At 34.8% G+C, this 27,356-nt stretch overlaps 2 protein-coding genes and 1 pseudogene across 4 annotated transcripts; 1 reads left to right on the top strand and 2 right to left on the bottom strand.

Annotated features, from left to right (window-relative positions):
* Window positions 1-2,899: 2,899 nt before the first annotated feature.
* LOC140857919 (protein NRT1/ PTR FAMILY 2.6-like) lies at window positions 2,900-3,736 on the top strand (annotated as a pseudogene).
* Window positions 3,737-4,498: 762 nt separating this feature from the next.
* Window positions 4,499-16,017, bottom strand: LOC105044777 (TOM1-like protein 6). Of its 3 annotated transcripts, none has more exons than XM_010922782.4 (9): window positions 15,537-16,017; window positions 13,075-13,153; window positions 12,433-12,531; window positions 8,981-9,094; window positions 6,959-7,128; window positions 6,702-6,783; window positions 6,456-6,541; window positions 5,736-5,996; window positions 4,499-5,653 (listed from the first exon to the last, which is right to left on the bottom strand). In XM_010922782.4, the coding sequence occupies exons 1-9, from the start codon at window positions 15,647-15,649 to the stop codon at window positions 4,732-4,734; spliced, it is 1,926 nt and encodes a 641-aa protein (XP_010921084.1). In that variant the 5' UTR covers window positions 15,650-16,017; the 3' UTR covers window positions 4,499-4,731. The 3 variants fall into 3 exon arrangements, with proteins under 3 accessions (XP_010921084.1, XP_010921086.1, XP_073113417.1); XM_010922784.4 differs by having other exon boundaries at window positions 13,075-13,149; window positions 15,537-15,958; XM_073257316.1 differs by lacking the exon at window positions 8,981-9,094 and having other exon boundaries at window positions 15,537-16,000.
* Window positions 16,018-24,838: 8,821 nt separating this feature from the next.
* LOC105037043 (protein LURP-one-related 10) lies at window positions 24,839-26,989 on the bottom strand. Its single transcript, XM_010912747.4, has 3 exons — window positions 26,645-26,989; window positions 25,455-25,688; window positions 24,839-25,309 (listed from the first exon to the last, which is right to left on the bottom strand). Exons 1-3 carry the CDS (start codon window positions 26,891-26,893, stop codon window positions 25,130-25,132), a joined length of 663 nt encoding a protein of 220 aa, XP_010911049.1. The 5' UTR covers window positions 26,894-26,989; the 3' UTR covers window positions 24,839-25,129.
* Window positions 26,990-27,356: the final 367 nt, after the last annotated feature.

The following is a 27,356-nucleotide window of genomic DNA, read 5'->3' as shown; positions in this document are numbered from 1 at the left end:
AAGAACGGATCTGACCATTATAAATACAGGTGATGTACCTCAGTTTATGATGTCAAAAATTAATCAATGAAAGGAGGATTTAAGCTATATTTTCATAATTCTTTCGGTATTTTTTCTTTCTTTTGAAAGCCTGTATCAGGCGGATTGAAGAAAATCTTCTTTCTTTCCAATCTAATCATTTTATGATATATATGGATGTCGTTTATTCCATTCATAATTAAAATATTTTTATTATAAAAAATTTTCTCAATAATTTGAACCAATGGCCACTCTCTACATGATATTTCTTCTACAAAAATATGATGATTTTACTACATTTATATTGCATATCAAATTTGGGTCGGTGATTTATATATCCAGATTTAAAAACCGCGATAGCAGCTATTGGTCCGCCAACGACGTATTTCAAAACCCTTCTGATAAGGCAACATTGCTGCAATAGCTTCTCCAAAACGTCAATTAGGCCCCCACTAACTCCGATTGTTGTCGTGGTCTCGCTAGTCACTTCAGCATGGCATCAAAAGAAGTGGCAATGATTACCTTGCCGACGATGACTTTCTATCCCATTTCAAAATAAATAAATAAATTATATTTTTTATTTTCAAATTAAACCGGATACTCTAAATAGTTCATAAATTATAAAATTTTAAATTTTAACCTTCAATTATTTAAATCAATTTAATGTTATCTTCAGATATAATTTTGATAATTTTTTCTTATCAAAAATCTGTTATGACAACGGTGCTTATATGACAACCTCTGATAATTATATAATTTAAAATATTTAAAAAAATAAAAAAAAATATATACATACCATCATCTCTTCTAAAAAAAAACATCTTTTCCGCTCGCCTCTCTGCCGGTCAATCTCCTCTTCTCTTCTAGCTTCATCCACTATTCATCATCTTTTTTACCATCATACCCCTCGGTGCCGTCCTCATCACCATCAACCTCCCAAACACCTCACAAGAAATCGTCAAGCAAATCTCCGACTTTGATCCGATCCTCGCTCTTGCCGCCTGCTCCCTCATCGACAAACTCCCCTGTGATTGTGATTTACAAATTAAATAATGTTTGAACTGAACCCATCTAAATCTTCAACGAGCTAGACTTTTTCTGAGTGAACGACGGCGTTATGGATGGTGAAAGAAGGAAGTGGGCTTCAAAGCGGCGAGTAGGGAACGGAGGGGAAATCCAATGACTGTGGTAGCAGTGGAGGAAGGGAAAGAAAGGGCAAGAGGAGACAGGGCCAATGGGAAAGTTGATCTAGGCCTTGGGACTGTGGAGGGCATGGGGTGGCAGCATCATAGGCATGGGAGGCGGCATCATAGGCACAGGCGGCATGCTCGGTATATGGCATCATTCTTCGATTGGTCTGACAGGAGCGGATCAAAGGTCAAAGCTTGGACCTGTACTAATTGCGGTGATGGAGCTAGCGGATTTGGCTTGGGAACAGCTATCGCTTGGTGGTAAGCCAAAGACAGACAAGAGATCTTGACTGGATCAAAGAGGTCAACGCGGTTGAGATCGGAGGTGGAGGCGAGCAAGAAGTCACTGATGGTGGTGGACCAGACGACGAAGGTGTCAGCAAACAACGACGAGAGCCCAGTGTCACGGCGGTGGCCCCACCTCCGTACCAGTTGTTGCTCATCAAATTGGAGCTCTTCATCAATGACAGAGGCGAAAGGGTTGGGGAAGGTGGCGGGGTTGGGGGGAAAAGGAGGCCATGGAGGGATGAGGCCATAGAGAAGTAGAAGAAAGAGCCATGAAGAGAGGAGAAGAGCTTTTCTTTTTTTTTTTCCGTATCATTATTTTTAAAAAATATTTTAAACCATATCGATTTTGATTTGAGCCATGCAAATAAAAATTACTCCATATAAGCATAAATTTGCCATATTGATCTTTTGGTGAGAAAAAACTATCGAAATCACACTTGAGGATAATATTAAATCGATTCGGATATTTTGATGACTAAAATTTAAGATTTTATAATTCATGAATCATTTAAAAAAATCCGACTTAATTTAGGGATCAGGAACATAATTTATCCAAAAAAAAAGCACAAGCATTATACGTTCAAAAAAATACTAGTAATCAAAATAAAATAATATATTATTTTTATTTTTATTTTAGATTTTTTATGAATGTTAGATATATAATGGTTAAGATGTGATCAGCAATTAAACTAGCCAAATTAAAGCTTCAGAGCTCAAAATATTGTGATAAACTTAATCAATTAGCATCTAAAAATTACATAATCTGGTTAGCTTCATCTTTTTCTTTTTTTCCCATATTGCCTCACAAATTTCACTTGCAAATTAAAGTAAATGATATAAAAATAAACAAAACTAAAAAAAATAAAATATAAAAAATTAAAAATAAATTATGAAAATATGAAAAATACAAGAGGATAAAGCAAAGAAAAAATAGATGTTAAAATACGAAAAGTATTAAGACGAAGACACAGAAAAAGTTAAGTGACCAATATAATAATCAACAATATTAACATGGGTATATTTAAAACTAAGAATTGAAAATTTAAATATAAATATGATTAGCAAAAATAAATTAGATTGTTAATAAAAATTACACAAAATTAAAAAAAAATGAAACTTGAATACAATACAACAAATGGTTAAAGAAGATCAATAAATTAATAAAAGTAGATTTAAAGTAAAAGTGCAAAATACAAACACGTTCAATAAAATTAAGTCCACAAAAAAAAAAAAAAAAAAAAAAAAATCTATAAAAGAAAAGAAAATATGGTCAAGTTTTAAATTTGATCAGAAAGGACCACATGTTAAGATCTGTTGTCTGACCAATGTTTCAGTTTTCAATAATGTGACGACTATTGCTGCTGACCTGAAAGTGCTGCATTGATCTGCCAAGGCGATACTAATCCGGCGACTCCATCGCCAAGCCCTGGCGCCTGTGCACCATCCAACAAGTGGAAGACTTCAAGGCCTTGATTCGAATCCTCCCCCTCTGGACCTCCAGCATCATCGCCAGCGTGCTAATTGCCATCCAGAACAGCCTCACCGTTCTCCAGGCGCTCACAATGGACCGTTCCCTCGGCCATCATCACTTCACCATCCCCGCTGGCTCGATGCAAGTCGTCAACCTCATTGCCATGTCCTTCTTCCTTTCCCTCCTCGACCGCCTGCTCCTCCCACTGTGGCATTGCCTTACTGGGCACATCCCCACGCCTCTCCAGCGCATTGGCCTTGGCCACGTGCTCAATGCTGCCGCCATGGCGGCCTCCGCATTGGTCGAGCAGAGGCGGTCCACCATCGTGCACGCACACTAGGCTAAAGGCCGAGTCGGGTGGATAGTGCCCATGTCGGCGCTGTGGCTCGTGCTGCCGCTGGCGATGACCGGAGCTGGGGAGGCGCTGCACTTTCCAGGCCAGGTAGCATTCTACTACCAGGAATTCCCCCAGTCGCTACGGAGCATGGCAACAGCGGTGGTCGGGCTGATCGTCGCCGCCGGCTATTACCTGAGCACAGCCCTTGTCGGTCTGATTCGAAGGACCACAAATTGGCTGCCCGATAACATAAACACCTCTAGGTTGGAGTTCGTGTACTGGTTGACTGCTGCGTTGGGGATGATCAACTTCCGATACTATCTACTATGTGCAAAGCATTACAAGTACCGGAGAGCAGCTGACAGGGTTGAACCTGATCCAAGATAGACAGCCCCCATGTCAGCTGAGAATATGACCGTCCCGGGAAGAGAGATTGCGGTTCTTGTTATATGTAGTATTCATGCGTGTGATAATATATATGCTGCAGCAGTAGTGGAGCGTAAAGCGGATCAGAAGAGCCACTATCCGTTTAAAAAAAAAAAAAAAAAAAAAAAAAAATATATATATATATATATATATATATATATATATATATATATATGATGATGATCTTCTTAATATTTTATTTTTACACACATTACGAATTTATCAATTTAAAAAATATTATATAATTAATTTATATATTTATTTTTTACTAAAAATAATATTTTTTTAAAAAAATAATTATTTATATATTTTTTAATTTTTTATTTATTCTCCAATCTTTAACGTAGGAGAGGTTAATAAAATTTTTATACAATTAAAATTATTTTACAAATAATATAAAATAATATTTTTTATTTATCTTTATCTATATATAAAATTAAATATTTATTAATATTTTTATAATATTTTAATTATATATCTTTATTTTTTTTATTTATTATAAATATTTTACTTTAAAAATTATTAATAAATTATTATTTTGTCCCTCCAATATTTCATGTCAGGCTCTGCCACTGTGCTGCAGCACAGAAAAATGAAAAATAAGAATGTTTTCTCGACCCCGAACATCTCTTTGTTTGCGTGGGTTAGCATGGTCCAGAGCCCTTCAATTCTTTGGTTCCCTTTGCCCTCTCTTTTGCCAGCCATCTAGGCATGCATCTGAACGTTGCATAAGAGATGAGAGATTGATCCAGGATTAGAACTTGGAAATGACCTAACGCCTTAGCCATCCGCATTGAATTCCAAGTATGTTAATACTTATACATAAATACATATTTCGAAGACTCTAGTTGCAAAGACCACATTGCTAATACAATTTGATCAATGTTAAAGAAAATTTTTGAAAAAAAATCAACATCATACAACACAATCACAAACCTGAAGAAGTCTGAAGGAAAATTTCCCTGGTAATTATGGTACATTAAAATCATACATCAAGGGTTTTATTTTCTTCCACCGATCATACCTTGGCTGGATGCACTGGACAAACTAGGTGCTGTGCCGCTTGTCTTAAGACTTCCATCTGCATTTCTCAAGTCTACCAGATCCTCAAATAATCTATTTGATAAAATATATGGTTTGGGAGAAAATTCTGGCCCAACTGGCCTTACAGTTGCATTCGCCCTTTCCCGAGTGGCAGATGGGGTGCTATTAACTCTGGAACCAGATGAAATAAAGTACTGTGGAGGCATGATGGAAGAATTTGGCACACGTGCAGCAGGATTTACCTGTGTTTCCCCAGTCGTAGATGGAGCGCTATTATTTCTAGAACCAAATGAATTCGAGAACTGTGAAGGCATAGAAGCATTTGGCCCATAAGCAGCTGCATGGGCAGTAGAGGCAGGATACTGGCCGGCAGTTGATGCGAAGGGATTGGTGTTAGGATTCGCAGGAATGGTTGCCCATGGTGGGGGTGGGTAACTAGAATTTTGGAGTACTTGAGGCTGAGTGTGAGGTTGAGATTGAACTTGGGGTTGTAGTGGAGGGGTAGATTGAGGTTGGGCCTGGGCCCAGGGGGCAACATAACTGCTGTAAGGTATATATCCTTGGTTTACAGCATGGGCCTGGGGATTACAAGGATAACCTTGCGCATCTCGAGAAACAGCTACAGGAGACTCGCTTTGCTTTGAGGCACGAGGTGTTTGGGGAGTATGGGGTGGTGACTGGTTTGATGCCACCGTGATGCTCAGAAGGTCAATCATGTCTTGCTCTTTGGTTGCAGTCCTAACTGTGGCTGGGGGATCAGGTAGGGTCAGTGCATTGTTTGCTGATGAGCCTTCTGCAGCTAGATGGCTTGGAGAGGCTGACTGGTCCCTGGTCACAGCAGATGAGCTATGAGCAGTTGCTTGCTTGAATCTCAAATTCCTGCATAAAGAAACATCAAGACTCTCAACAATGGCCAAAATGTTGCGAAAAAAAGGACAAGGTGGTCGGTTTTCTCTTGAACCTTCGAGCCAATTGGGCGAAATCATCATCATCGTCTTCTTCTTCATCTTCAAAACCCTTAGTTACTGCAGGTGTAGGTACAGCATAAGTACTTGGTCCTGGATCGGGTTCAGGAGTGGATACAGAACAAACACTTGGTCCTGGATTAGGTTCAGATGCTTCAATTGGAAGAGGAGAGCCAGAGGCTATTGCATCATGTTTTGCAAGCAGGCTTTGTATGTTGTCATTCAATGCAAGACCTTGACCTAAGAGCTCCTCATCCCTGCCAAGACAACAAATTACAGGTTACTGAGACCCAAAAGATAAAAATGAACACCAGGTTTCTGATTCAAGAGAATGGGTTTTCTAAACAGGTCAAGTGTTTCATTCCAAGATGCAGTGACATGGTCTGCTACTGAAGTTTCAATATATTCACACCTCAGATGAATTAGTGATCAAAGGTCAGAAGAAAAGGGTCATCACAGAAATATGCATTCCAATTCCGGAGATGCGATAATACCCAAGGTAGCATATTTCCAATTCCAGAGATGCAATAATACCCAAGGTACTTGTCAATGCAAACAAACAATCTTTAGTGCCATACATAGATCTTGAACAAAAAAGCCACCAAAGCTTCATTTGCATGAAGAAGATTGGGTTTCACCCTGTCCCTTCACTCAACAGAAAGTTTTACTATAAACCTCAACATGGACAACAAGATTGGTTATTGCTGTGGCAATACCTGGTAGAACTGACAAACTGCATAACCTTCCTTTGGTTGGAGCGACACTGGCTGACAAGGTCGGTGATCACCTCATCTTTAACGGCCTAAAATATTTAAATAAGTAGTGATAAATCTATAGGTTATATGATATAGACCATCAACAAGTAGCAATATATTGATCCAATGTTCACAAAAGTAAACTTGATGCGATGTGCCATAGTAACTTCAGAAAGTATATATAATCTGCCCAAGTAAGAAGCATACCCCAGGATCCTTTGGATTCACAGCTTTGAGCATATCACTTAATAACTCTGTCACACTCTGCATGCTATCTAAGTCTGATAAGCTGAAAACCATGAAAGAAATCTTAACCGGTAGATGAAGTGAATAGCCAGTAATAGATTACATCTAAACTGAAAAACCAGAACAGAATATCAGGAAACCAAATAAACCAAAATCAGTCTAAATGAATATTACATACAAAAGCGGGAAAAAAGGAAGATGAGGCGGCGAGGGGAGACCTTAAGTTTGCCATCTCAGATGCCATTGCTTCATCAAGTCTTAATGTAGAATTGCTGATCATTCCATACCCTGCTTGAGGATGTCTAGGTATTGGGGTTACACGAGTAACTGGAGGAGTAAATATTAGAGTAGAATCTGGGGTGCGTTGTGGGAATTCTACTCCAGATCTCTGCAAATGTTTCCCGTTAGCAAAGTGATCATGTTCTAGTACTCTTTTTTGTTAAAAATAAGTTGTTGCAACTTTCAATAGACTGTATAATACTATTCATGAGAAGTTGTATCAACAAAATTTTCAGAGTTTGAACAACTTCACAAATGCATAATGACACATTTATACAAAGCCACATGGCCATGCTTTATTTTCTTCTTTACCTAGAGATGTTTTTAGCATATGAAGCACAAAAGGCACTTGCATACATGCACTTTGCCTGCTTGTATACACTCACACTCTACTTATAGAACAAGGGAAACAAATGTATGTACTTTCTACCAATGCTTTGCTACAAATGTATGTCCTTAATTATACACTTTGCTTGCTTGTAAAGCATCGCTTCTGATGGGAATTATGACAATTGGTTCTTGTTTTCTACCAATGCTTTACAAGATCTTTCCTTTCTTTTATCTATTAATATCCCAAATGATGTTTCATTGACTGATGGGATTGAGTTTATCAGCATCATGCTTCTTTCCATTTCCAAGTTTTTAGATGCTATCTGGGACCTTAGTTTTTCTAATCAGAGCTGCAACTCTCCTTACTCTATGGTGTCTGTGTTGACCCTGCACTTCCACAATGAGGGTTTTCTATTACAAGACCGATTATCTAATTGCTGTGTTGGATGCTGCAAAATTACTTCTGTTACATGGAGTCTATACTGCCTTCTGTTGTATTTTTTTCATACTTTTGATCTGGCCAGATACTACTTAAAAGTTTGGGACTTCGCCAATCGCCATATACACTCTTTTGGTTACCAACTTCTTGAAGCCCATTTTGGGTTTGTATCCTCTGTTCTATGTTTGTGTATGTAATTCTCCTTTCTTTGTGTCCTGTTTTGGTTATCAACTCCTGTTTTGTATGATAGTATGTAAAAATTTATAATTGTACATTGTACTGAGAGTTTAGACATAAATAAAAACTGCTTTGTTGACTTTTGAGTTCTATTTTTCATGTTATTCTAAACGAGCCGAACACGAACGTGTTTGATCATGTATACTCTAGACAAGTCGAAATCGAGCCTAATTCGAACATAACAAGCTTAACGAACTCGTTCCGAACAGAGTTCCCTCGAATACATTCGAACCCGAACCGAACTCAAACTAAACAGTAGTTCGAAACAATCGATCTCAAACAGTGGTGTGTTCGATAGTGTCTGATTCGTTAATAGCCCTACCTACAACTTGAAGATTTAAGAGATATTACCATCACCAAAAGTTAACATATCATTCATGCTAGTGGTGTGGACTACCACATGCCATACCAATGCCAGACCAGCACATCACATAGTTGCATGCCAATACATAGCAATGCATGCCAAATACCATATGGCATGACACAACATGACTTTTGCACATTGTACTTAAAACATTGATTGTCTCTTTATATGGCCTATCAAGGCCAATTGGGCAACAAGAGTGAAAAGATCATTATTGGGTCATAAATTTATCATCGTGACACAGCACATATTTTGAACATGAACTAACATTAAAGCTCAAAAATTGTCAAAAATGCAATTCCTTTGGTTGCAAAAGTAGGATTTGTCATAAAACATATCTAATATAAATTCCCAGTTGCAGGAAAAAAAGAAAAGAAAAGAAAAAGAAAAAGAAATAGAACTGCAAACTAGCAATATATTGTTATACTGTCGATCATACACAACATTAAAATTTAGGGAAATGCATAAGCACACAAAAAAAAAAAAATCACAGGTAAGAGAAGAAAGCATATATCATGTTTATCAACTAGGGAATTAGCTTTATCTAAAAAATAGGGACATCTCCCAGAGAAAAGGTACAACATTAAATACCTTTAGGTCTGCATATGCCAAATAGTACTGAGGATACTTTCCTCCTGGACCACCAAATGCTTCTTGCCAAGAGTCCAACAATACCAAAATTTTATCTCTTACTTGCATATCTGTCTGTAATTTTTTTCATACACATTGAAGAAAAAACATATCATAAAGAAGCAAAAATTAGTCCTGCTCCAACCGCCAACCGCTCCCCCCCAACCCCCCAACAAAAAAAAGAAAAAAATCCACAAAAAAGAGAAACATTTCTAAGGTATAATTTATATGAAACAGGCAAAAGAAAGCTTGCATGCATCTTTTTAATACTTTTTTTCTTGATAAGGATATTCCTCAAACTTTATGAAGAAAGTTTTTATGTCAATAAGATTTCACATGAGATATAAGAACATGTGCTTATTTTATGCCACTAAAATGTTGATTCATGTATTGCAGTTACAGTTAAACCTTATAAACAGTCTCAAATTTCTTCACGTACATAGGGGTGTTAATGGGCTGGAACTCAAGCCCAGAATTTAAACCTTAGGCACATGCCCTGCGTGGCCTAAAACCTAGAACGGGAAGGGACCAGGCCTTAGCCCAATCTGACTGACAATTTTTCAGTCCTGGCCATGCTGAAACCAGCAACAATTTATTTCCCAAGGTTTACAAGCCTAGTCCCAGCCTGCAAAATTCAGGCATTTTCAGGTTTCGGACCAATCAGGCTTTAGGGAAAGAAAACCTGGTTGTTTTCAGCTGCATCTCTCATGTCATTCAGGCCGACCCTGCTCATTCACAGCCCCCTGTGGGACCACAAAAAAAGTCTGCAAAACACATTTATCCAATATATCAGCGGCCCACAAATTATGTTAATGCCCATCAGTCAAAGACTACATCCTTGCAGAGATGGTTTATATAAGTTTGGTGCCGCTGATATTCCTAGTCACTAGGACTGAGAACAAGTGTTCATTTAGATTCGGTTAATATCAAAGAAAAAGATTATTGTATATATACCTTATAAACATTAATTGATGATAACAACTACAATAATCAACAACACAACATATATGGGAAAAGCACAACCACACAAGCATGAAAACCTACATCAATCCATATCCTGCCTGTCCTAGCTCTTTCCACAAGTTAAACAGGAATTGGAGATATATATCACTAAGATGCTCTACCCTTCTAATTCTCTCACCCACACAGAATGCACAGACATGAAAATAAAATTCTATACCCAGATAACAAGCCAATAAACCCTACTCAAACTGCACGAGATTGACATAAAATTTCTTTCTGAACAATATTTTACACCCTTGATCACACATATCTTTGCGCATATCTCAGGTCTTCTCCCCCTCTTTGGGAGATACAGCATGAACATTGCTTTTGTTGCTGAGGACAGATCAAATTTTCGTGCACATGATTATAGCCCATACCATCTCAAATAGTTACATTTTAGCCTCTCATTTTGTTTCTTCTCATGTATTAACTTAGAGCCATACTTTCCTTTTATCACCCATCCATATCGCATCCTTAAAATCACCATAGTCATCATTTTTGATTGGGCTTCCTTTTATGTGTGACCCTTTGAACCACCATTCGCCAAACCATCCCGAACTGGACGCTTCGGACCGTGCTGAACCGTACCGACGGGATGCCGGTCCAAGTCCGGCATTAAAAACGACACAGCAACCATCTCGGAGGAAGGGAGGAGAAAGAGAGGAAGAGAGGGGGAGAGAAAAGGAGAGGGAGAGGAAGAGAGGGCCTCCAGCAAAGGGAGGGAGAGAAGGAGAGGGAGAGGAAGAGAGGGCTGCCGGAGGCCGTCGGAGCTCTTTCTGAGCTCGATAAGGGCAGACGTAGGGAAGAAGAGAGAAGAGGAGCCTCACCAGATCACCGGAGGTCCTCAGAGGCCTCCGAACGAGCGGCGACACCGCTACGAGCTCTCCGATGGCCGACAAGCCAGTGACGAGGGAGCGGAGGGCGGCTAAGGCTGCATTGCCGACTTCGCCTGTTAAAAATCAAAAAAAAATCGAAACAAATGCGAACCCCTATTTCAAACGGGAGAAGGGTGGAGGCCCTCCTCCGGCCTCTGGTGATCTGGTGAGATCTCTCCCTTTCTCTTTTTCCCTCCCTCCATCCTAATCGAGCTTGGAAAGAGCTCCGATGGCCTCCGACGACCATCAAAGGCCCTCTTTTCCTCTCCCACTCAACCCTCTCTCCCTCTCTTCCTCTCCTTCTCGCCCCCCTATCTTCCTCTCTTTCTTCTCCCTCTCCCCTTCTCTGCCCTGTCAGTTCATATCGGTCAAGTCCGGTATGGATCCATACCGACTCGTACTGCCGGCCGGCTGGCCCGGATCCCGATTCTAGCTCCGAAAACCTTGCTTTGAACAATACAACATTATTGGTCATGTTGCTATCTTATAAGTCTTCATTTATGTCTCTAAGACAGGTGGGAACCTCTGCCTGTTTCTCATTCTATAATATAATAAATCCAACATAACAAAAATAATCAAAATGAGGTACCTCTTCGTTGTTAAATCCCAAAAGAAAATACTTATTTGTTCCACTATAATAGATCCAAGATAACATAAGTAATCACAATTTTTTTCCCTTTTTTTGTTTTAGGGGTGGGGGATGAGGCAAAGAAATAACTTTAACTAGGTAGTTACGCCCTCCACCTCTCATATTTTATTCCCAATTTACATTTTACCCTTCTCCCCTTACCTTTTACTGTACTTTATTTGTACCTTCATTTTGTTCATTTTAACTTATCCCATAGCCACTTACCCATGCTTTTCCAACCAAACAACATTTTTGCCATTTTAGCAAAAAGATGTGGTTAACTGAGTAGTAACCAAATAACCCTATTTTAGCATTTTAGCTTCATGGTTAACTAGTTGCCACCCCATCGTTGACCATCCTGAAAATGAATACCGCCTTAATTGTATCCAAATGTAAGGGAACACGAAGGACTACAAAGATCTGAAATCGCATCAAACTGGTTAAAACATTTTAACCATTGTGGTTTCATGAAGAAAAAAAGAGAATAATGCTAGGGATTTGCAGTCTACATCTAAAATCTGTGGAGGAGATTAAACAAAGAAAAAAATATATTGGTTCAAGTGGTCATCTTTTTGATTTTTAATTACCAGAAATCAGAAATAAGCAGGTTCAGAGATTTTTTTTTTTTGAGAGTTGGTTTTGCTATAGTTCATCTCATGATCCTAATGAAATGAAATGGTAGACTTGTCAATATTTTCTTAAAAAAAAGAAAAAAAAATAAAATGCCAAGGAACATGTTCACTACAATCTCTAAGAGAAATTTTCACTACAGTTTTTTGAGTTAAAATAAATTAAGGGAGATACATTCAGAACTCAAAATGGAAATAAGAGCATTGGGCAAAAATACTACCAAATATGTACCATGATCAAACATCCAGTGTTCAAATACCATAAATAGAACTAACCTTTTTCCTGACAATCTTAACCATTTCTTGCAGAATATCACGTTCAACAACTTGAAAATGCACATAATCACCGCAGTTCTTTATCATCGTCTCTAATAGCTGCAAAGAGCACACTGAAATGTTGTAGGAATATGTGGCACAATTTCAATCTAGATGTCTATAGAGTCAGACAAATATAGTGAAAACAGATCACAACTGTCATCTAGGGGCCACTGCTTCGCTGAGAAGCACAATGGTGCAGGTTCAAGTCCTAGGGCAGCCACTTCAAGGAAACAAAAGACCGAAAGTTAGGTCTATCCCCAGTCCACCCCTCTGAAGACCCTGAAATCCTGGGACCATAATTGGATAGCAGCTCCCTCAGATTATAACTCTCATCCAATATACATATGCCTCCAAGCAGCATGCTAACAAAAGAAAATAACCTCACTGACAGAACAGAGGACTAGCAGAATATTAAGGGCCACCAATAAAATTCATGGTTCATTGTTCAAAAGGTAATATAAATATATAAAATTTGAAGCCATCGATACTATGATTCTCAGTTAATAAGCCTCCATACTAGTTAACATCTAGATGCAAAAACAGAAACAGATGGTGTTCAATGAATGTCTATGTTTAGCTTTCATGAAACTGTGCACATACCGTCAAAGCCAGAAATTGGACCTTTGGGCTTTTATGTTGCAGGCGCTTCTTCACAGCTTTGACCACATCTTTTGCCTGCCTGGTTCAATACACCAAATGAGCTTTCACAAACAGTTCCAACATATCCATCAGAGAGCTTGAATTGGCATTAGATTTTTAATGTGGCTAAAGCCATAAAACATCCATCATATGACCAGTAAAAATGAAACTGAAGTTGTACAAGACGTAGTGTAATTCTTAAAACAAATCAAGGAGCCCATCATCTATGCACGCAACATGCACATAATGTGAACAAGAGGCAGAGGGCAAGCATGTGCCTCATGAGAGACAGAGAAGTTGGAAATTACAATGTACAAGACATCTGGTTTCCAACAAGTTACTGTTAAATGAGATATAAAGCCTCTTAGTTTGCAACATCTACAAGTCTTCCATCTCCAATCTTAAACCAATATTTTGTTGTAATACAGACTGAATCAAATCATGAATGGAGGTCATGATGCAAAGACATCTTCCCAAGGTGTGTTATATAAACATTTCTTCAAAATCAGTTTACCAGCATGAAATTAAATCTCTCTCTTCTTTTTACAATAAGACTTGCCTACTAAAAACTTGTCATTTTCTGCAATACCAACTTGGTCCTTCTACCAACTAGTAAATACGAAAGATGCCAAAGTCACCATTAATGCTTCCCCCAAATCTTCTTTCTTCCTTTCTAATAATGATTTATGACTTTGAGAAAACATTGACATTGATGGTTTTTGATAATATAAGAGTTTATTGTGTGCCTGTGTGGTAATAGTAGCAACAAGAAACATGGTTGGTCATTGTTTGAAGAACAGCAAGAGAGTTCTATCAGATAAAACTTGCATTGATATGATTAATCATTACATGAGTTTTGACTAAACAAATGGAGATATTAGAATGGACCAGTTTAATAGTTTGTAGCATATACCATCCACCACATAATAAAAGAAAAGGGATATGTTGGCAATCTTTCTTATGGTGTATCAGTCCATGAGTTTCATACAACAGGAACAGTTTTACATGCAATGGCCGTTAAAATTCTTGCCAGCGGAACTTCTTTATTTCTTTATGATGACTTCATCTTCGGCACATGTAGACATCAAACATATATAATTCCATCATATAGACATATCATGCTCTTGCATTGTAAAGCCGTAGAATGTGACCATCTACCTTAATAGTCACAACGACATCAACAATATGTAATTCCATCATATAGACATATCATGCTCTTGTATTGTATATTATTAAGCCGTAGAATGAGACCATCTTCCTTAATAGTCACAATATTACTAAGTTTCCTTTGTTGACAAGCATTGCAATTTAACCCAAAAAAAAAAAAAATCACAAAAATGAGAAGCATTTCATTTCATAACTGCACAGATGCACAAATGAAAAAAAAGGAATGAACTTATTTAACTTCTATGGTTTAATATTTAGAGCCTGTTTGGATGATTGGACTGAAAATACTATGGGATTCGAGGTTGGGCCAGTACAACCAGCAAAATCATTGGATTACAGACTAGGCTAAGCCTGTATTCATAACAAACCAAGAGTACCTTGGGAGTGAGCTAGTCTACATCCCGTAGGGAGGGAAAAAAAGACCTGCTGAGGTCTCATATGAGCCTCCTACCATGGAAAGAACTCAAAGAAAATCCAACAAAACCCCAAAGGAAAAACTAACCCAACTCCAAAGCTTCGAAATAACCCCTTAGGTCAACCAATATAACTAAATATTTTAGCATTAACAATTTCAAATTCTGGGTTTGGTGATCCTTCTATCTCTAAAAGCACGTACCCGAACTAAGGGTTATTAGTTATCGGTAACATGCATCAATTAGAAAGTAAGGCGGCACTAGTAACATGTCAGAAGCATGAATAATTCACTTAATTGACACGAAGCATGATCAAACTCACAATCTTCACCATATATTTGGCCAAGAATTTTTCATCACATCATAGGACAAGCTTATCTTTAAACAACACATTAATAAATAAATAAACAAATAACAAGGCCAACAAGAAAATAGCAGGAATCCTCAATATTCAATTGAGCAACGGTTTTATATGAGACATCAGTTTCTTGAACAGAGGAAACTATGAAGGGGGGAAAAAATTAATGAACATAAAACTTGCAAAAAATCCATAAAAGTTAAAATGATCAGAAATTGATGCTGCGGCACCGAAAATTTTCAAGTCAACAATCAAGTCAAACAATTTCCTAAGAAAATGAAATCCCGATACGCAAGATTTCAACCGAAACAACTAAAATCGAAATCTTTACCAACTCAAAGACCTTCAAGAATCAAGAACCCTAGAGAGCAAAAAAAAAAAAAAAAAAAAAAGGAAACGAAAACACAAGAAGAGAACCAAGCTTGAAACATATAAATCATAAGAGGAACACCCAATCATTCTTCCCACGGTTTTGGATTATTCACCACTGATCGGAATTGATGGAGTCGCAGATTTCCATGTTCAATGTCCAATCAGGCCCAATGAGGAGATCGCTCGTCGCCTTCTCGACCCGGACCGAAGCCGACGACGACGACATCTCTGATCCCAGAACGAAACCCTAGAAAGACAGCACTCACGATCGAGAAGAAGAACCCAAGAATGAAGAACCTTCTAGCATAGAAGGGTTCCTTCGAAATTTCCCCCTCTCTCTTCCATTAATGATTAATATAGCTAGAAAACGGAACCCCGAGGAAGAAGAGACCAGCTCTCATATATAGAGAGACCGAAAGAAAGAAACCGGATTAGGAATCACTACAAATGCCCGAATAAAGAGGCCTTCTGTTCTTTTTTAGCAGCCTCCATGTTCTTCCATCCATTACCTCTACTTGGACCTAAGGGTCCCAAACATTGTACCCAACACACGTCCACTCCCACGTGTGGCAGAATCACGACGAACTGATACAGATTCGAACCAATCGCATCCTGCCATATGTAATAGAGTGCCTCTTGCGAACAGGGCTGGGGCTACGTAGGAGATATTCGAGTTTGTTCCTTTAATTTTGTAGGTATTACCGTCAGGGGAGTGGAAGTCGGAAAGGGAAGGCGGTATGGGAAAGGTTTGGGCGGCGAGAGATGGAGAGAGGGACGGGGAAGGAGGGCCCACCACGAAGTTGGGCCGTTCGTTTGGTGTACTTCAGTTTGTGGAGTCTCTTTTGGTCCACATGATTGAGGGGCGCACCGGCACAAGTCCTCACGGGTCCGAGCGTCACCACAGGTTATTTTTATCTTTTTGTTGGAAGGTACGTTGACTTGTGTTTCCCGATGGCGTCTGATGATTAGCGGCAGGAATACGAAGGGAAAATATACGGGGTGGGTGGATGAAATCTACGCATTATTTCGTAATGCCCGTCCTGTTAATGGCATGGATGCCTACGTTCAAGGAGCATGGACTTTGTTGAGTGATGAGGAAATTGATAATAAAAAAATTACGCATTAAATGAGGAGAATAAGAAATTAGATCATGCAATATGAACAGAAGTCACATGGCATGGGCACCAAAGAAAGATAACATCCGCCTTGAACTAAGAACCTAAAGTCAGATCCCCGGTCTCATGGCACATATCAAATAAATTAATTATTAAATAAATTAATATAAATTTTAAATAAATATATATATTATTTTTAAAATATTAAATTTATTGATATATAATATATGAATAAATAATATATATTTAACAAATTAATTATCTAATAAGTCGATATATATTTTTTAAATAAATTAATATATAATTTTTGAAATATTATATTTATCAATACACACTACATAGTCAGATGATATATATCTATCAACTTCATAATATATTATTGAAAATTTTTTGATACATATTTAGTAGTAATTCAATACACATCTCTAAATAAAATTTATATTTTGAAAACTATATAATAATTATCTAAAGATATTTATTAAATCACCATCGAATGTGTATTAAAGAAGTTTGTATTATATATTAAAAAGTCAATGGGCATGTACAACTGAGCTATGTAGTGCATATTGATAAATATGATATTTCAGAAATTATGTATTAATTTATTTGAAGATATATATTTGATTATTAGATGACTAATGCTAAATAAATGTCATTTGGCCATATATGATGTATTGATGAATTCTATGTTTTAAAAATTATGTATCAATTTGTCCAGAAGTAAGTATTAACTTGCTTGATTATTAATTTACTTAGTATATATCATTTGACTATATACTATGTATTAGTGATTACTATATTCTAAAAAATATATAGCAATTTATCTACATATATGTATGGACTTGTTAGACGATTAATTTGCTTGATATGTAATTTAGCAATATAATATGTATTAGTAAAAATCACATTCTAAAAATTAGAAGAAAAGAAGATGTCATTTTTTTTTAATTACAAGACTAATGGCTCTATTAGTAAAAGAACTTTTAACTTTTATATTCTTTCTTCAACATAGATATTTGAAAAAATATGGTAAAATCATAAGTTCATACCCTTTGTTTTTTACGGTGCCCACCCCATATGATTTACGTTCATGCAAGACAGATCAAATAACCATCAATTTAGATAGGGTGTGCATGGAGATATGTGATACATTTATCCACTTTTCTCCCCTCCAATTACATGCATTTACGTAAGAAGAAATATGTGTAATTTATTTCCATATATTGATGCAAAAATATGTATAAGAAACCAAAAGGAAGGTAATAGACTAATTGCAGATTTGCGTGAGGGTGAGTTTTAAAGACGCATTCTATGAGCTCTTTTTCGAAATAATACAAAAAAAAAAGTTAATTATCAAAATAATTCAAAACTTATCTTTTTTACCAAAGTAATACAAAAGAGAAAAATATCATTTTGAATGGCGTTTCTTCCCCTTTCACGGTAGAAAAATGGCGCTTTTAGAAACGCCATTTTGAATGGCGTTTCTAAAAACGCCATTTTGAATGGCGTTTCTAAAAATATCATTTTGAAGGGCGTGCCATTCAACGCAGTATTTTTATTTTTCCCACAAAAAAAAGAAAAAAATCGGGAAAGAATGGAAAAAAAATAAATTTTAAAATTTTAAATTAATAAATAAATTAAAATTTTAATTTTGATTGAAATTTAAAATATAAAATTTTGAATTTATAATTCAAATAAAAAAATAATTTTAGATGATTTTTTTATTGAATTATTTTTTAAAAAAAAATATCTAAAAAATTTTTAAAAAAATAAAAAGTGCCATTAAAAAATAAAAATTTTAAAAAAATTGAGAAAAATAAGAATTATAATTTAAAATTTAAAAAAATAAATTTTTTAAAATTAATTAAAATAAAAATATCATTTCAAATTACTTTCTCAAATTAAAATTAATTTATTTACAAAATATTTGAAATAAAAAAAATAGCCTAAAAAATTTCATAAAAACAGAAAGAAATGAAAAAAATAAAAAATAATATAATTGTAAATTTGAATAAAATGTGAAAAAAAGAAATTTGTAAATTAAATTTTTTAAAAAATAAGAATTTTAACTTTAATTCAAATAAAAAATATAATTTCAAATTACGTTGTCCATTTCAAAATATTTTTTAAAAAATTATCTCAAGAAAAGAAAAAAAATATTGTAAAAAAATAAAAATACCCTAAAAAAGAAAAAAAAGAAAAAAATAGAATTAAAAAAATAGAAATTATAATGCTAATTGAAAAACAAAATTTATAATTTTCAATTTGAAGAAATAAAAATTATAATTGTAATTGAAATAAAAAATAACAATTTAAATAACTAAATTAATTTAAATATAATTATTTAAAAAATATTTTAAATAAAGGAAAAAAATATGTAATAGAATGTCAAAAAGATAAAAATGAAAGAAAACTAAAATTATAATTTCAAATTATAAAAATTATAAATTAAATTAAAATAAATGATATAAAAGAAGTAAATAAAAGAGAAAAAATGGTAATAAAATAGAAATTTATAATTTTTATAATTTGACACTCTTTCTATTTTATAATTTGACACTCTTTCTATTTTATAAAATAAAATTTTTATATTTATAATTTTATAATAAAATAGAAAGAGTGTCAAATTATAAAAATTATTAATTTCTATTTTATTACCATTTTTTCTCTTTTATTTACTTCTTTTATATCATTTTTTAAATTTAATTTATAATTTTTATAATTTGAAATTATAATTTTAGTTTTCTTTCATTTTTATCATTTTTACATTCTATTACATATTTTTTTCTTTATTTAAAATATTTTTTAAACAATTATATTTAAATTAATTTAGTTATTTAAATTATTATTTTTTATTTCAATTACAATTATAATTTTTATTTCTTCAAATTAAAAATTAAAAATTTTATTTTTTAATTAGAATTATAATTTCTATTTTTTTAATTCTATATTTTTTTCTTTTTTATGGTAATTTTATTTTTTTACAATATTTTTTTCTTTTCTTGAGATAATTTTTTAAAAAATATTTTGAAATGGACAACGTAATTTGAAATTATATTTTTTATTTGAATTAAAGTTAAAATTCTTATTTTTTTTAAAAATTTAATTTACAAATTTTTTTTTCATATTTTATTCAAATTTATAATTATATTATTTTTTTATTTTTTTTCATTTCTTTCTGTTTTTATGAAATTTTTTTAGGCTATTTTTTTTATTTCAAATATTTTTTAAATAAATTAATTTTAATTTGAGAAAGAAATTTGAAATGATATTTTTATTTTAATTAATTTTAAAAAATTTATTTTTTTTTTAAATTTTAAATTATAATTCTAATTTTTCTCGATTTTTTTAAAATTTTTATTTTTTAATGGCACTTTTTATTTTTTAAAAATTTTTTAGATATTTTTTTAAAAAAATAATTCGATAAAAAAATCATCTAAAATTATTTTTTTATTTGAATTACAAATTCAAATTTTTATATTTTAAATTTCAATCAAAATAAAAATTTTAATTTATTTATTAATTTAAAATTTTAAAATTTATTTTTTTTTCATTCTTTTTCATTTTTTTTTTTTGATGAAAAAAAAATACGATAAAAAATGACGTTTTTAGAAACGCTTTTAAAAATGATATTTTTAAAAACACCATTTTAAATGATGTTTCTTTTTTTTTCTCCATCTTTCCATCCTAAAAAAAAAGAGGTGACGTGGAAGGGGAAGAAACATCATTCAAAATGATATTTTTCACTTTTATATTATTTTGATAAAAAAATTAAATTTTAAATTATTTTAATAATTAAATTTTTTTTTTATATTATTCTGGAAAAGAGCTCCGCATTCTATAGTGTTTTTGATTGTGACGTTGAGAAGAGCGGATAATCATCACAATGCACTTGCGTCTTGTTGCAACATTGAAGGTCTGTACTTGGAGCAGTACTGTTGCATAAAATGAAATGACCTATAGAAATCATTTTAAAAACAATTATAGTTTTATTTTTCTAAGAAAAAGAATTTACAGGAACCTTTTTTGTTGGACTTCCAATGATCAGTCCTCCACAGTCGGATATATGATTAGTGTTCAAACACAATTACTCTTGTTTAGCAAGAAAATAAGGTTTACAACATCTCATGTAATTTTAAAAAAAATTAAGAGAGGGACGGAGTATATGCCTACATAATCCAAGAATCATACGTAGAACCATTAATTACTAAGAAAAGAGACATGAAAATGAAGGCAAATCCTAGCTCGTTGGTGGAAAAATGAAATTGTGAATGAACTGATCTTCCTTGAAAGGAACCAGAAACGGTCATATGCAGGCATGATTTCATAAATCGAACTGGACCCAATCGTTAATCCTCAAGTCCTCTAAATATATGCCATAAGTTTTTTGTTTTCTATAAATTTCATGAAGCCTAAAAGCTAAATTAATTAATCATTTATTGGATCTGCATCATCAACGCTACGTTGGTTCTAGTTGGACTTACTCAAGACTGTATTTAGATAACCCCAGACACACTTCTACCAATCTCCACCTAATCCAAAAATTTGTTCTTGCGACTGCACCAAACAAGAAACTTCCATGGTGACATTGATGGATTCCTATAAATTAAAAGTGGTTGACATCCTTTTTTTTTTTTTTTGGTTTCCAGTGGAAGCTGATGGGTGCAATCATAGGTGGCATCTCGTCGACAAGCGTGCTGCAATAATGCCCGGCCCCTTTTGTCATGTACAATAAACTACTGGTGTGGCCCTCTTGGAGTAGTCTCAACAAGTCCACACCAAATGAAACGGAAGGATTCCCACGGTCAAAAGCCAGGGCCTCCATATTGCATGCACCAGGTGCAATTGGACCGCGCAAATCCCACGATGAATAACACGCCATGCGATTACGTGTATTTCATCGATTCTCGATTACATTTTTTTCACCGTGCATGCATATGCTCTGAAATTTGCTTTGGTTCACCTGGTGCATGCAATAATTTCTCAAAGCCAGGGGCATAGCTTGTTTCCGCAGGACCGCAGCTTCCCACAGAGCATCCCATCCACCGCGTCAATCGCAGGTGCCAGCCCCAGAAAAAAGAAAGATAGAATTTGGCATACTAACAGCTGGTGACTCAGCTGAGTGGCACCCATCTTTTCTTTTCTTAGGTTCAAATTGGGAGGCGAGAAGGATGCAGATCATCGTGAAAAATAAAAAATGCAGAAAAAAAAAATGTTTGGCGTGTCCTGCACGCGGATAAGTGGTGGATCCACGGGGAGGTGAAAAGGACATGAGTTGAGTCACATCCTCAAGTCAACGGGTCTACAGAGGGCACGTATTTGTCATTTTTCAAAAATTAATTATTTTACAAAATTTATATTTTTAATAAAATTTTTATTTTTATCTTAAATTTTTAAATAATAAATTTATTATAATTAGATCATCAAATTTTTAAATATTATAATTTTTTTTATCTTTTATTTTTATCCAATGATCGTGACAAAAATGATAACGTGCTGTCACGCGACATATGGTGGAAGCTGAATATGGCATGAAATAATTAATATAGAATCATTCTAAATCTTTTTTTTCTCTCTTTTTTTCTTCTAATTAGGATTTACGCTTTCTAAAATTCCACGACCTCCTATATCACTATTAGTATCTCTATCTCTACCATCATTAACTCCAAAACCTCCACCATGACCACTACAACCACCAAGACCACCTCCGCCACTATCACTAAGTCCACCACTACCCCCTTACCCTTGAGAAGCAAGTTATGTGTATGGAGTATATGCTACGCAGGTTAAATCTCTCTTACACAATAGTCCATTCAAATTATAAAATTTTTTAAATCATGCCAAGCCTACATACTTATCTCCTCTCTAAACATCTAGAAGAGGATATACAAATGGTACAGGTTTTGGAGAAGGCAATAAATGGTAGATGAAAATGAAGAAAAATAGAAAGTAAAAATCTTAGCTAGAAGAAGAGAAAAAGGAGGAAGAAAGAGTAAAACCTAGCTAAAGTGGAAAAAAAAGAGAAAGAAAGAGTTTAAACCTTCTTAGAAGAAGAGGAAAAGAGAGAAGGAGCTTAGAATTGTACATCAGCTAATTCCATACCGCATCAGCTTCCACTAAATGTCACATAATGGCACGTGACTATTTCCATCATGGTCTTTAAATAAAAGTAGTAGTCAAGAAAGAAATTATAATATTTTAAAAGTTCAATAACTTAATTGCAATGAATTAAAGTTTTGTATAAACATAAAAATTTCAAAAAATTTAATATTTTTAATGTAATTAAGTCAAAAAAAAACTTTTTTTTTGAGTAGAGAGTCAGAGAGAATGCAAGTTAAGACTATCATAAATGTATATTGAAGTGTCTACACTTGCCGGTGTATTTTGTAAGGATAGAATGGGTAGAAAAAATAAATAAATAAATAAAACCTGAACCTCGACCCTTGATCCATAGGGGTTTTAATCCATTTCATGCATCAAATTTTGAGATACTCGTATATTTTTTTACGCCTTCTATGATTTTAAGTCCATCTCATTTTTTGCAAAAATTATACCTTGATGGCTCAGGTGGATTGATCCCTGATCTCGCACACATGAGGTATCATCCATTTCGGCCTCTGACCTCTATGGCATGGAGCCTCATGATTTTATCCTTCAAAATACATCCTCTCTCCTACACCATAATATAACCCTCCAATCAACAAGAACTCTAGACAAGATTGTGGGATGTGCATCACATGGCTCGGATGGATCGATCTTCACTCCCGCATACGTGAGGTATTTTTTATTTCGATCTCTAGTTGCTATGGCAATTATGGTTTTGTCCTTTAATAGGTGCCTCATGGGAGAGAGAAAATCACATTCCATATAAGCTATAGTTTTTCTTTACTCACAACCAATGTGGAACTTATGATGCCTTCCTTCTTATATCACAACAATATCCTGTCGATACTATATGTATCATGTGGTCATGTATGCAGCCAATCACAGTCGCTCGTTTTTATGAATCTTATTCATCAAGCACTCATCTTAGTGCACTGCTATAAGAATGAATGATTGTGATTATTGGCATGCATGATTATATGGTACGTGTCATGTAGGATATAATTTCTTCACTTTTTGAAAATTTTTAAGTGGGGGCAAAATTGAGATTTTTACAGTTGTGCCATGTTCTTGTCGTCTATTCCTCTTTCATTAGTGAGGTTTTCCGCTTGTCTTCCATGTTGACATAGGTCATAGGAAATGGCACGTAACTCCTTATTTCTTATGTATTCTCTACTTGCTCCCTAATCTTAAATGCTCTTCCATCATTTTGTACTTTCTCCGATTGTTTTTAGATATGGACATAAACTGTTGTCAAACCACATGGTCCTCATATTTTATGTGTCCCACATTTGCTCTTGTAATCCTAAATTTAGTTCCTCTATATAGCACCGAATATATCAGTATATAGCAAATAAAAAACGATGTTCCAACATTCACGATGAGGAGGTCCGGCATCTAGTTTCCGTTCTGCATGATATGGGCTGCTGGGACTAGTTGGTCATAGAAATAAGTAGTGATATTTTTGGCTTACTAGAACGAAATACAATTTCATATGTAAGTGAAATGCTATGACTATACATGTTATTATCTAATTGATCCAATTTTGTCTCAATGATTTTCTGGATTGCTTCCAATCTCAAAATGCAATCTTGTCATCTTATTTGTTCACATTATATATATTACAATTCTGTATCCTATTTAGTGTCAGCTGTATCAAGTTTTCATGATTTAGAATTAATTTGCACTTAAAATGGAGATACGCCTTGATTAAGCTTTGAGTCCAAGAATTTAGAGAAGAACAACTTAGTTAACCTCAATCGTATGCTTGAGATTCTCTCAACCCAGGGAGAAAGAGAGTCAGAGAGGACAGCATGCCAGAGAGCACAGGTGAAATAATTAGTAGATTATGTCGACATTGGTGGGACATGGATGAGGTGAACATATCTATATCAACTCAGAATAAGTGATGTATTGATCTTGATTAGATAAGGCAACAAGGTACCAGTTTTTTTCTGAAACTACAATTAATTTCACTATTAGTTATTCTGCCAAAAAAAGTTCACTATTTTTTTTGATGAAAAAGAAAAAGTTCACTATTAGTAATCGCATGGTTAGCATTTTGTATGCAGTCCCTAACAACGTCGTCCTGCGAAAAGTTCTCAAATAACATCGAATTAATAATCAAAGAACGTACTTCACGACATAAATATACTATCACAACCATTTGAGTCCAAACTCGACATGAAACTCTAAAGGAACAACAAAATAGCTCTCATAGACACACATGACCTTAATTTTCATGGATAACAAATTATGTATTTGTTACATCAAGAAAAAGGGAGAAAGTATATATCTTATTGGATGTCTACTTTGGTATTGCATTCAAACAAAGTTTTTTTTTTTTTTTTTGATGAAGAATTCAAAACAAAAAATTACAATGAATCAACAAAGCCCTATCTACCTACATCTAGTTCTCTCTAACGGCGAGGATTCTGCATTCTCTATCACTCTTGGGAACATCTAACCTTGCCGTCTCCGGCAACCAATCAAAAAGGGATCCAAGATACAATAAAGAGAGGACTTGCGAGCAAGTTTATTACGGCACGTCTTCTTGCCACGTGGACACGATCACGGATCAAAAACAGTGCAAAAATAAATGCAGAGTCAATATTTGGTTCAACAGACAGCTCAAAGCCTAGCCTTTTGATATTGCTTTCCTTGTTCATCTGCGATGCCACCATCCAAAAGTTAGTCGCCATCTTCATTAGACACCAACTTTAAGACAAATTTCCTAATAAAAACCTCTATTTAACCTAGTCGACTATATGAACAGCCTAAGATTAATTGGTCATGGAGGATTTAGGAGCTTACTTGAGCTATGACCATGGAGGAATCAGAATCACCCTTGTAGACTTTGCATGATCTTTTGAAAAAACTTCCCTCAATGGTGAAATCACAAACATCCTTGCTAGTGTTTGATGCCAAGAAAACGTTCAATTTGCTCTTAAACTGAACCATCGTAGTCCTTTCAACAGTAAATAACAGATCTTTCTGGTCAAAGCTGTCGCCACTAAAGACTTGCCATTGACCATGGCGACTCAGTACCTGCAGAGCATAACGTATATGGTTAGAATTTTATAGGGCAGATGGATGGTTACATAACATATTTTTATTGCTTTGAACAATTTCTCAGAAACCTTTCTACTTGTAATCTTGCTAATTTTTTGGCTTGACATTTTGTTGAACTGCCTTTTGCACTTTATCCACTTAAATTTAGATGCTTCATGGAATGGTGCCCATATTGGTCTGTTTAAGCATAATTGACCATGTAGCATCTAAAATTTAGTGGAATTGATATAAAACTGTTGCAGGATCATTTTATTCAACAGGAAAATATTAAATGTCACAAAATTTAAATGATATTTATGTAGAAAAACATGTAGCATATCAAACCTATGGGCTATGGCGTTGTGCAGCCATACAATATTGATATAACCTGATACCAACTTTCCTCGCTACCATATAGAGAAAATCAAAGAGTGATTTACTACAAGTAATTCCAATTAAATCCCCACTGCCTGCCCTGATTAATATTATATACTAAGAAGAAATTAATGGATAAAAGCCTAGAAGAGAAGCAATCCATTTAACAAACTGCAACGGTCCTCCAAAAGATTTATTAGTTGCTTAGAGGAACAAACAAATGTTATGCTACCAAGTGCAGCAAGGAAAAAGAGATTAGAAATTAGCAGCAGACAGAAACAGAGCCTATTCTTTCTATTGGACTGAAATTCTTTTTTTGCTCTGAGTTGAAGCCTTCTCTTCTCGTGCATATCTTTCATAGTTTCATTATCCTACAAGACTTCAAGGCTTGAAGTATCAAGGAAGAGATGAGAATATATATCACGTCCTAACACCTTGTAACACTATATTATATGACAAACATCTTGCTGTAAAGTACTTTACTTATTTTTTCAAATTTTTGCTGTAAAGTTCTGGTAGCATGTTAAAGTACTAGCAAGTTATATATCCTATCTTTCAGTAGAGCAAGCAAGGCAAACCTTCTTTTGAATTGAAACAAGGGGATTTCCGGTAGCAACATCGAACAATGTGGTCCTGTGCCTAAAACGGCTGAACCGTTGGCCTCTGGCCTCGTAGATGACGTTGCCAGTCGAGAGATCAGTTGCAATGAAGGATCTACGCCTCACACCGCGGATCTTCTTCGCAAAGTTGAGCTGAACAGGGTGGGAGGCACAGAATTGTGCGCCGATGACGGCCAATGGCGAACTGCTGCCGCTTGATGTATCCATTTCCCAACAAAAATGGAAACTCTAACTTCTTCTTTAATTTTTTTTTCTCCTCTCTCTTCTCTCTTCGCTCTTCTCTTTCTTCTCAATGTTCTGGTTCTTGGATATCTTGTCCATTTATATACAGTTCTTTTTGTCTCCTCGTTATGGTCGACCTTCCTTGGGCTTGCAATTCAAACCATAGAATACAAGGAGGCTTGTTGAACCATCTGATTCACAAGAAAAACATGTAACGCGGTGCAAAGTTCCGTGTTAACTGAATAACCGTCCTCTGCGGTATTCAAAAAAATATCTGTCAATGATATTTGATATGTTCAGCTCATTGAATCCGTCAAGATAGAATTAAAAGAATTTGTTACGATAATATTCTTAAGTTGACAATGATATCTTTTTCCTTATTGTGATAATATCACGTAGATATTTCTATATGACAATAACTATTCTCTTCGTAGAATTTTCAACTAAA

The sequence above is a fragment of the Elaeis guineensis genome, chromosome 5 (genome assembly GCF_000442705.2).
Source record: "Elaeis guineensis isolate ETL-2024a chromosome 5, EG11, whole genome shotgun sequence".
Taxonomy (NCBI): domain Eukaryota; kingdom Viridiplantae; phylum Streptophyta; class Magnoliopsida; order Arecales; family Arecaceae; genus Elaeis; species Elaeis guineensis.
The sequence above is the reverse complement of the archived record's forward strand: the minus strand, read 5'-3'. Positions and strand labels throughout refer to the sequence as shown.